The 11,718-nt window shown below is 38.4% G+C and overlaps 1 protein-coding gene across 1 annotated transcript; it reads right to left on the reverse strand.

The window, feature by feature from the left end:
* Nucleotides 1-8,462: 8,462 nt before the first annotated feature.
* LOC147452850 (uncharacterized) lies at nucleotides 8,463-10,916 on the reverse strand. The gene has a single exon (XM_086519306.1). The coding sequence runs from the start codon at nucleotides 10,914-10,916 to the stop codon at nucleotides 8,463-8,465; it is 2,454 nt and encodes an 817-aa protein (XP_086375432.1).
* Nucleotides 10,917-11,718: the final 802 nt, after the last annotated feature.

An 11,718-nucleotide genomic window follows, 5' to 3' on the forward strand; every position in this document is an offset into this window, starting at 1 on the left:
TCTTTGAAATAATTTGAGGTTTTTTCTATGATGTTAGCACAATAGCATTGCGACCCTCCATGATTATCTTGAACCATTGCACGTCGAATAAGTCGACAAAAATCCTCTATAATCGATCCTCAAAATCTCTTGTAGCGTGCCAAAGTAAGTGAGTTTTGCCACCACAGGATCTGCATCAGAGGACCGTAGTCGACTAGACTGTTCAAATTTTGCCATGATTCCACTTGAGTAAAATGCTTTTTGTCGATCCGTTCCACCCTAAAATGACGACCTTTACACCATGCTATTGTGTATGACTTATACTACAACCAACAAAGATTATGAGTGGCCGTTCAAACATCTAGAAAGTCACTAGTCGTACATTGCAAACTTACCTTGGTCGCGCAACCCCGAGAGTACTCCCACTCTTCCTCAGTCGCATTGTTGTGTACTTTTCAATTGGTTGTGCAACCATCTTAAGCTTATGAATGTTGGTAAGCTCTCCAGACCCGTCGGATAGTGCATCGGTGGTCGTCTTCCTCGTCTCCACTCGATTCGTGCCCTTTGTCGCTCTTGCTTTGCATCCTCATATTGTGAAATCCACTTTTGCATCACTGGATTGTGAAGCATGCAAGATCGGTTGATTTTAGCCTCTAGATCTTCCGTCATCTTCTTCTCAACATCGAGATTGCACATGACAATCCCAGATATGCGCTCAGTATCTATGGTTCTCCATAGCGTGTCCCGAGATTTATCAAATCTGTCTAGCCACTCTCCAATGTACACTAGGGACTCTGATACCAGCCAACCTTCTGCCATGCTACCCTCCGGACGTGCCTTCTGACGCACATATCTCTTGAGCGTTTTCATGAAACGTTCTAAAAAGAACATCCATCTGGAATGTATTGTGCCAGTTATTTCCACCTCATCAACTATATGAACAAGAAGATGCACCTGAATGGTTAGCATGGTAGTAGGAAAATGTTTCTCAAATATGCACACAACCTTCGCAGCATTTAGTTTGGCGAATGGTATGGAGTCTACGTTGATCTCCTTTTGTGAGATCCATTGCACCAACTTCGCAAGTTTGTAGATTGTGTTATGGACGTCAAGAGACAAACATCCCTCAATGTCAACCGGGAAAATAAACTGCAAAACACGTGCAGCAATGATATTAAAGTCCATATATGAATTTGTTACACAATTCCCACTATGATATATTCCACTATGAACATACCTGACACATTTTATGCCAGTCGTGTGACTTCAAACCAGTAAGCTTTCCTTCTTTAGTAAAACACGTTCGGAGCGAGTACAATTGTGTAAAAATCTATCAGATCATTATACATTTAGAGTTTTATTAAAGTAAACTAATTGTAATAGATCACCTGAAAAGCGCTATGACGCTAGTGTCACTCCATCCAAAATTTGCCTGCATGGTGAGAAGAAACAAGATCGCTTTCAATCTAGACACACGTGCTCCATTATACCATGGCGTATCGGCTTCACTTTTCATATCATCATAGATATGCCTTTCTGAATCCATGACTTCGATCATTTCATCAATCTCGGGCTCAAACATTGCCTCATTGAGAATGTGGTCTGCATGATCATCCCCCGAGCTGTCAGAGGCTACATCTTGTGGCCTCACATATGCTGCTTGACCAAAGCACCTGCGAACACGTCTATTGGGTTGCAAGATTGCTTCCTGTTGGCCAGCGTCCGAGATCGACGAGTTATAATTGGCAACAACTTGATCTATAATAGATGGATCGAACTCGCCAAATTCGCGAACGTGCTATCTCGTCTTTATTGGTCAATGCCTATATTTGTGGGTACAAGAAATCTACACACCCACGTCTACATGATACTGCATGTAGTGGACAAAACCCCTTTGCCTTTTCTCTAGCTGTAGCATTTCACAGCATCTTAACATCTTTTCATAGTAGATCTTTTCACAATAGATCGTTTCACCGTTCGTCTAACTCTAATTTTTTTAGCGTAATCTCGAAATTAGACTCTAATATAAAAACTCAATCCAAAATCTTATCTTAAATCTAACCTAATTGAACATGTGGTGATTCGTTCCATTGAAGGGTAAAAGACATACCAAACTCTTCTTCTCAGCTTTTAGAGCTGCAATACGAGATCTAGAGTGCTCCTCCTACGACAATCTGCAAGCTTTCTCCAGTTTGCCCATCAGGGAGGTGGTCTCTCCCAGCAGAATTAATCTGAGAACAAAGCGTCGACAGCTCTCTGAGTTGCGCCTACACAAAAATCTAAATCTAACCTTATCTTAAACAATAAAGAGAAGAAAATGGTATAACCTTTCTATCACCCAAGTGTGGTAGATTGGTTATGCCATTTCTCTCTTCAATAACAGGTAAATAATGTAAATAAACCTAAATCTAATCTAATATAACGTAAATCTAAATCTAACGTAAATAAACCTAAATCTAATCTAATATAACGTAAATCTAAATCTAACGTAAATAAACCTAAATCTAATCAAACGTAAATCTAACTAAAAATAAACCTAAATCTAATCTAATTTAACTTAAATAAACCTAAATCTAATTTAACGTAAGTCTACATCTAACCTAATCTTTAACATCTTTTGGGATAGTTTCCTACGACGTTAAAACTCTCTTCTTCTTGTGTGTGTGTGTGTGTGTGTGTGTGTGTGTGCCAATAAAAAGAGAAAAATGGTATAACCTTTCTATCACCCAAGTGTGGTAGATTGGTTATGCCATTTCCCTTTTGAATAACAGGTCTTGAGTTCAACTCCTCCTCGGCTAGATCTTTAGGTCTTTTTAATTAGTTTCCTACGACGTTAAATTAAACTCTCTTCTTCTCGGGTGGTGTGTGTGGGTGTGTGCGCACACCGATAAAAAAAGGAGAAAAATGGTATAACTTTTCTATCACCGAAGTGTGATAGATTGGTTATGCCATTTCCCTCATGAATAACAGGTATTGAGTTCAACTCCTGTCGACTAGATCTTTAAGGTCTTTTGGGATAGTTTCCTACAATGTTAAGACTCTCTTCTTCTTCTTCTTCTTCTTCTTCTCTCTCTCTCTCTCTCTCTCTCTCTCTCTCTCTCTCTCTCTCTCTCTCTTTTCCTCTCTCAATGTGTGTGTGCGTTTTTGGTTTATGCATGCTCTCTCTCTCTCTCTCTCTCTCTCTCTCTCTTTTTCTCTCTCAATGTGTGTGTGCATTCTTTGTTTATGCATGTGTGTGTGCGTTTTTTTGTTTATGCTTGTGCTCTCTCTCTCTCTCTCTCTCTCTCTCAAAAACACAATGTGTGTATGTGTGTGTGTGTGTGTGTGAGAGAGAGAGAGAGAGAGAGAGGGAGAGAGAAAGAGGGGAAGGGAACATGAGATTGAGGAGAGGGAAGGAGCATCTGGCTCTCCTTCCTCTGCTCGTGTGTGTGTGTGTGGAGAAGAAAGAGAGAGAGAGAGGGAGAGCGCATTACCTTGCTTGCTTCAGCGTGCGCCGAAAACTCAGATATGAGATCTGAGTTTTCGAACGCTCTCGGTTATTTTTTTAAGCCCTGACGGCGTCGCTATAGGCGTCGCTAAGTTACTTGTAATTTAGCGATGCCTATAGCGACGCCGTGGTTTTTCACATTTGAGCGTCGCACTCCAAGCGTCGCTACTATTAAGTACCTCTTGTAGTGTCAGATAGGCTGTTATGATGTGCACTACTACCATGCTTATAAGATGCTCATAAGAAAGACGCAAGGATAGAAGCAAGTAAGAGAGTAGAGAAGCGACATTGAATTCAATTGTGTTTCTATCATTGAGATCAATTCTAGAACCCACTCTGTTTTCAAAAAAAGTTTTATTCACATTGACTTCTCTTAGCATCCATCTCCTCACACCATGCTAACTTATCTAATCTCTATCATCAAGTTTGGTAGCATTGCTAGATCAAGATAGACCAAAAGGAGGACTCTCTCTCTCTCTCTCTCTCTCTCTCTCTCTCTCTCTCCATCACAATAGAAGGAGACCACTCCTAAGTTTGTTGAACAAAGGCTAGCACCTCGTGAAAGATAATGTTTATGAGAATCTACCAAGCGTGGTTTTAAAGTATGCTTTGCATTATCTTACATATAGACCAAAAGGAAGACTCTCTCTCTGTCTCTCTCTTTACCCAAACAAATAGAAGGAGAGCACTCCTAAGTTTTTCGAACAAAGGCTAGCACTTCATGAAAGATAAAGTTTATGAGAAGCTCCTAAGCTTGGTTTTAAAGAATGCTTTGCAGCATCTTACATATATTCATGTTTGTTAAAATCTATGAAGAGGTTGTGTCATGCATCATTTTTAGAAATACAATATACTATACATGTAGAAAGAGAGTATTGATAGTGTTCTAATTGGAACATAAGATAGCCCTATGAGAATACATACCATGTTTCCTTGCCCGCAGCAATGCGCGGGTCACATACTAAGTATTTGAAACAAGGTAAAGATTTACGACGGCCTACATGAGAGAGAGAGAGAGAGAGAGAGAGAGAGAGAGAGAGTTACCTCGACTCTAACAATGTGAGAGAGTGGGGAGGCACTCCCATATGCACACATTAAAATCCAAAAACGTTCAAATGCCACATGGAGAACATCCAACAATTCAATTCAATGGTAAAAGAATTGCACAAAAAATCTTCTCTTTTCCTTATGCCCTTATGTATGAGTGTTATATTAATTGACCTCATGAAAACATAAAGCATATAAAATATTAGTGAGAGTTTAGAAATTGATCTAATTCTTGTATAAATATAACAATAAAACGAATTACACAATAAAATGATGCATGATATTAATTGAAAAAAATCCATAATATCTCTATGATAGAAATGAATATTGAAAATGTATAAACCTAATCCCTTATAATAATACATGCACTAAAGTAGCAAGGTGACATTTACATATCAAAACAAAAAGTTGAAAAAAAAATCTTAGTTGCGAAAAAATTCTAAAGCTAATCCCTAATAATAATACATGCACTCAAGTAGTAAGGTGACAATTGCATATCAAAATCAAAAGTTGAAAAAAAAATCTTAGTGATGAAAAAATTCTTTCATTGAGGAACAATTTATAAATTTTTAGTTAGAATTGTATGTAAATGAAAAGAAAATTTACAAGGAAAAAAGTATGTTCTAAATCAAAAGTTGACAAGAAAGTCATTAGATCAAGAGGCCCATTTATAAACTAAACAGATTTTTTAAAATAAAAGTCAATTGAACATTAAATAAAGGGACCAAATTACAATGATGAAAACAGACACTTACATTATAAAAGAAAAATATAACCTTTATAAAACTTTTAATTTAAACAAAGATTTAAAAAAGAAAAGAAGTCAAGTGAGCATTAAATAAAGGGACCAAATTGCAATGATAGAAAGATCCATTTACATTATTAAAACAAGGTGAGGAGTCACGATGGTCTGCTGAAGGTAAGGGGGAGGGGGAAGACTTATCGAAAGTAGGTCTCAATGAGTTGTGCAATTGTATTGTTTTGATATAGAATTGTATAGTCTATATAGAGACATAATTAGGCCCCTATCACACTGGGCCGCGTGTCCATCATGAGTTGGATGACCATGATCAACATGCCCTTGCATGAGGAGAGTTCGGATTATAATAGCTAGCACAAATGCTGTCACAGTGAGCACGTGCGAGGAATTAGAAAAGTTGCTACGCGTATCAAACGGCAAGATTAGTGTTGGGGTTGAAGTTAGGCAGACATGGGAGGCCGATACACTTTTGGAAAAAGTGTATCGCTAAGCATCCCAGTGTGACAGCATCCCAGTGTGACAGGTGACTCCGTCGGCACATCCGTTGATTGGTTGGGAAGAGAATAAATAGTAAGGTTAAAGTTTGTGTAAATGTTGAAAGAAAAGGGGAGTTTTTTTATGGCCTTCAAAATGAAAAAAGTTGAATCATCCTTAAGGTGATACTTATTTTTTCCAAACTCTATAAAGAAGTAGTAGAGATGCCTTGTTGTTTGTTACAATGGATTTACTTAAACAAGATGAAAAGATCACATTGACATTTTACGATAAAATAAAGTAAGAAAGTAAAATAAAAATAATAAAAAATAAAAATAAAAATAAAAATAAAACAACCAAATAAAGAGACCCCATTACAAACTAAAAAGGTAGATCTAATAAGCATAGATAGTAATCAAACAAATTCTTAAGAAAAAGTAGGTTCAATAAGAACAAAAAATAAAAAAATATTTTCATGAAATGTCCTTTTAGGAAGTCTTAAATGAAATTATACTTTTATAAATCAAAATATTACATTATTTCACATTATGTCCTTTTAGGAGGTCTTAAATGAAAATATTTTTTTACAAATCAAAATATTACATTATTTCACATCATAGGATCAAAATTCTATGAATATACTACTAATGCTTTGTTCTTTAAGGTCTTCTAAAGCATTCCAAATAAACAAAGATAAAATAAATGGTTTTATGAAATGGAGCCCATGCTCTTAAATGAATTCGAAATAATTTTTTTACAAACTAAAATAACAAAAAAAAGTGGAAGAGGACGAAAAAGATTTTGTGTGACCCAATTTTCAATGGTCCTCTTTAAAGAAAGAGGTACACAAATGTCAACACCTTTCACAAAAACCAAACAAGGTGAAAGATCACGATGGCCTGCAGCATGGCGAGTGAATGGTGATCGACAATGTCAGAGGTGATCAAAAGGCAGTAGAATGTATGTCGCGGAGTGATCAGACCAGTACATGTAGTTGGATCTTGATTCGTATTTGGATATTATCGAGCTAGTCCAAATATGTTCCAAAGAAGATCCATAGATTGTTGTGACATCTTTTATCAACTGTCTGATGTTATATTTGTGCAGGAAGGAGGAAAGGTGGTTGTATGAAGTATTAGGAACTTTAATGTCAATGTTGAAGTCACCCAAGATAATGATTGGAATTTCCATAGTGTGTTGTTCAAGTAATGACTTTAATGCGTCTATTAAATTTGCTAATCGTATCGAAGGTGAATTGTAGAGGGAAACTATCTTGATGATTTTGTTGTTTGTGAACTTGATTGTTGTATGTAACATCTCAATTCGTGGACGAGAGATATTCCCATTGGAAAAGTGGGTTAGTGTTTCTTCGTGGAGAATCGAGACACCCACTTTTGCATTAAATTGGTGTTGTAGGAAGCCTGGTATTGCGTGCGGTATTGTTTTTGTAAGTCTTGTCTCTTGCAAACAAAGTACATGTGATGTCATTAGGATGGAATTTGTTGCAATCTTTTTTATGTGTTTATTAAAGGACACATTATTGAGAGATTGGATGAGGATATGTGTGTTTGAGTAAGGTTGCAACGACTTTTGGGTGGAGATCCATTTAGCTTGCACTTTTAGGCGATCCAATTCTTACAGTACAATTTGGTCGACTTTGATGTGTGAAGATTGTATTGTTTTGAGTAGGTAAAGATTTGCTAGGTCTCGAACGCATGACAATGCCGTGTATGCGAGACCATGTGCTCGTATGTTTCCAGGATTGAAGGTTAGTGTCTGCAACTTAAGACCTTGGGAACGATGAATTGTTTGAGCAGTGCTGCTTGCAATGGGAATTGGTATATGGTGACTACGTTCAAGTAGTTTTTCCCAACCTGAAATTCACGAACGACATGTTCTATTGGGGTCCATTGGTTGTTAATGGTTGACGAATACAATGTTTGATTTTCATAGCATTTTTTCTTTCCAATCATAGGGTTAGAGAAGTGAACCCAGATTATTGTTTTTTTCTTTGCCTCTGTAAAGGTTTTGTACTCGCCCTCTGCTCCGTTAACTAGGCCATCAAGAATATCCAAGTTTCCTGCGTATAGCTTGACAACAATACTTGTTTTTAGGCTTAATGCTGAGTGCAATCCTCCAGTGAATTTGGGATCTCTAGGGATGTGAATTGTTTTGTTGCATGAGTTATGTCTTTTATCAATAGCGATGAAAGTTTGGGGTGTTCCCTCCGCTTGATTGAAAACAACAAGATTATGAGCGTCCTTTTCTTTGTTGGAGTAAAATAGATGAGAAACTTGATGTTGGCTGATTGGAATCGGTCTGTAGTAATTGCTGTTAAGATATTCCAAATCCTCAGAAGTATGTTGCGCGATGCGAAGTCTGTTGAGAATGTCTATGAACATTGGTCGTTCTGTCGTATTGTTATTGTAAGCTCGTAGCATTGCGGATGAGTGTGCCAATACGACGGAGAAACTGCTTCTAAAAGTGCATGTTTTTGCATGAAGGTCCAGCTATCCTTAATAGGGCTTGCTTGACAAAGATCACCACAAAGAATGACGCAAAATCCACCGAATGGTTTGTCGTGGACGCGCTTGATTGCTCGCAAGCGTGAGTCGGCCATGGAAAACACGCTCGAGCCTATCAAAGACACCTCGTCAAAAACTGCAATTCTCAAGTCTTTGTAAAGGAGAGAAAGGGCATCCAACTTTTCGGCGCTCAACCTTGTATGTGCAGAGTAATAAGAGGCAAGTGAAGCGCCGAGTGGATAGTTGTGCCACCAATATTGAAAGCTGCCTTTCTTGTGTACGCCATGAGCAATGCTATTGGAGATTCTGGATTTGGGGCGTTTCTATGGCTGTAAAATCTTTGTAGTCCTTCTACTAACAATAGCAATGTGAATGTTTTCCCCGTTCCTGCACCTCCCGTGAGGAAGAGGTGTATTTGTTTGCTGGGTTGAATTCTTTTTTTCAACATGATATCGTCAAATATGTGTCGTTGCTGCTCATTTAGTTTTTCGATCCCTGCGTGGAGGTTGTCATTTGTCATGGAGGTGTACTTGAAATGCTGTAAGTGGAAAGGGTTTCTAGAGTGCGTATTAATTTGGAAGTCATTAATAATTTCTACGTGATATGAAGCATGTGAGCCGTTGCTGGTCATACTAGTTGTGGTTGGGGTGAAAATGCAATGCATGTCTAATTTGTCTATTGGGCTTGAGTCTTTATTGAACTTGATTTCATTTGCTTTTATGACTTCTAGATACTGGTTGTATACATCACTCCATGCAGAAGATTCCGTCAAATGTTGGTGTTCATTGTTGATCCAAGGGAGATATAGCAAGCATTGTTCTCTATAGTGATCTTCTGGGTTTTTAAGAATGTTATATTTGACGAACCTTATGATCTTAGCTTTGCGCAATTGTTTGTATGTTGTGCCCTCTTGTTTAATGTTTGATGCATATTCAACCAAACATAGATGATGGAGACTTTGTGGTCTTTCAACATATTTGTCAATAATGTTTTGGAAGAATATGTTTGTGTCATATGAGTCTAGTTTTTGTAGAGATTCTTTTCTTTTCAGGACCAATGCACGTTGATCAGGAGGGTTGGTACTTATGTAGACGAAGTCACGAGTTGTAGAATGGAGTGGCAATGATAATGCTATGTAAGATGCTTGTTGTGCACTAATCTGTTGTGTGTTGAGAATAGTGTTGCCGAGCTTATGTAGCCGCTCAATTGTTGTTGCATTATTGGCAACACAAATATCAAATTGAGATTTTATTGCTCCTATCAATGTGTTGTCGATTTTGGTCATGTATGATGTGCAATAACTTGTTGCGTCATGTGCGTTCAAGACGAATTGAATATCGGTGTTTGTGTCCCACAGTGTGGAAATCGTGGGGTTGAAATTGTTTGTGTAAATGTCTGTTATATCTCGTTTCAAGAAGATTGTTGTTGTGGATAGCGAGTTTGCTATTGCCAAAATATATTCTTTTAATGTCAAATGGAGGCTTCGTATCCATTCTTCAAAGGAAATGGTAGTTCCAGTCGGAAGTGTATCAAGGCTATTCTTAATGCATTTAAAAGTTTTCTTGCTTCTCTTTCTATTTTCGTAGTCATTGATGGTGGGTCTGAGAATGATTGTGAATGGCATGGGGAACCTTGGAAAAGCGAAGTGACAAGAGTTGCCTTTCTTGAGACAAGTTTTCCTATGGCGATGTGTTTGTATTTCACGAAGCTCTGATGGTAGCTTAGATCTGTCTGTACTTATGTACTTGTCCACAAATGTCACAATAGTATCATCTGTGTCATGGTCTAATATAGGAGCTTCTTCAACCCATAAAAGACCATGGTCATGCTGGCTGCCACGGATTTGGAACTCTGTAACAAAGAAATAATCAAGGATTTTTCCACATAATGTGCTGTCGTTAAGCAGTATTCTTTTCATGGCTATGAAGCGGTTAAGGTAGAAGCGAGATGTTGTTACTGGATTTGCTCGTACCAAGTGTCTACGGAAGCAGCTATCGCTCTCATCGCTATCTTGTTTCAGCGGGACTAGTTGTTGTAAGGCATCGACAAGCTTGTTCCAACGTTTCTCAACAGAGAAAAATTTCACAAAGAAAGTTGGGGGCCCTAGTTGTCGAATCATGGCAAAAACCTTTTTTTTAAACTTTTCTTTATAATCCGGCGAGGTACGAAGCGCTTCAAAGTCTCTGTAGCCGAGTTGAGACGAGACTACCTTCTCTATGTTTGTGTCATGACAAACCTGTCCGGCACACAGGGTTGCTCCCTCGAGTTTCGCTTTGCGGAGGCGTATCCAAATGGAGGATAGTATTTTTTGTGTCATGATCTTCACTGATTTGAAAAACAAGTTTTTGATGTTGAGCGCGAAACGTCTATCTTTGTGTATCAGCTCCCATTTGGCTACTGCTTGGTAATTTTTAGATATGTGTTGGTGGTATTTTCTAGGCTCTCCAAAGAAGATCGTAGGGAAACTAAGCTCCTCACAGAACTCATCAGCAAACAAACCAAGTGGTGTGTTCCCCTTCGATGGGGCAACATGCAAAATTTTATCGTTATAATCGGCGGTCTGCTCAACAGTAGTAATGCTGTGCAAGAGCACATCAGTGTCAATACTTTCCTCATCCTCTACGTCATATGTGCTTGTGTGCATGTAGGGGAAGTGATGAGTGCGAGATTTCTTGAAAGTGTGCAAGCCATTTATCATTTATGGTTATGTTTTCCTTTTTATATAGAGAGGTGTGAAGAAGAGCGTGTGTGCCCTTTACTGTTAATAACAGTCTAACAAGGCCAGATAAGTAGCAATGTGTGTACTCCAGCTTGCGTTTGAGGCCTATCAAGACTGAAGCCTCATCCTGGATAAAACGAGGAAGCACTTGCTGTGTTTTTTCGATATTCGCAAGAACATTGATGACACTCCCTCGCAAACCATATTGGCCATCATAAGTTAGCTCTCGAATCTTTGCAAATGGTATGCGAATGGAGACTAGGCGTGCCTCAATATTGTTTAGTTGCATGATTGGCAGCAACGGGTCATTGAAGCCCAATGTATGCAAGCTCTCGAACGAGACCCTAGATTTTTTTGGTTTTCGTTTGCATGCGCGACAATAGAATAGAGAGCAGGATCTTTTTCATTTTGCACCTGCAGCATGTGAGCATGTTGGAGGAGTGAATTGTGTGACTTGTGAGCGGAAAAACAAACGTCCATATTTTTTGCATGGATATGTAGGTGTGTCATTCAGCCTCTTGAGGAATTTGTTCAAAATTTTTCTTTTTGTTGTGGATGAATGGAAGCATGTTGCTTCGATGAGGTAGTTTGTGTCAGCTCTATATGTCGTAGTTGTTTTAGTTTTGTTGTAATTCTAGAGTGTGTATGGACACAAAGTGGTTGCTTTTCAAGAAAAAGATTTGCGATTTGAGTAGCCGATTTATCCACGTTCTCCCTCCATAAGCGC

The sequence above is a fragment of the Adiantum capillus-veneris genome, chromosome 8, assembly GCF_014529385.1.
Source record: "Adiantum capillus-veneris isolate H3 chromosome 8, ASM1452938v2, whole genome shotgun sequence".
NCBI classification, from domain to species: Eukaryota; Viridiplantae; Streptophyta; class Polypodiopsida; order Polypodiales; family Pteridaceae; genus Adiantum; species Adiantum capillus-veneris.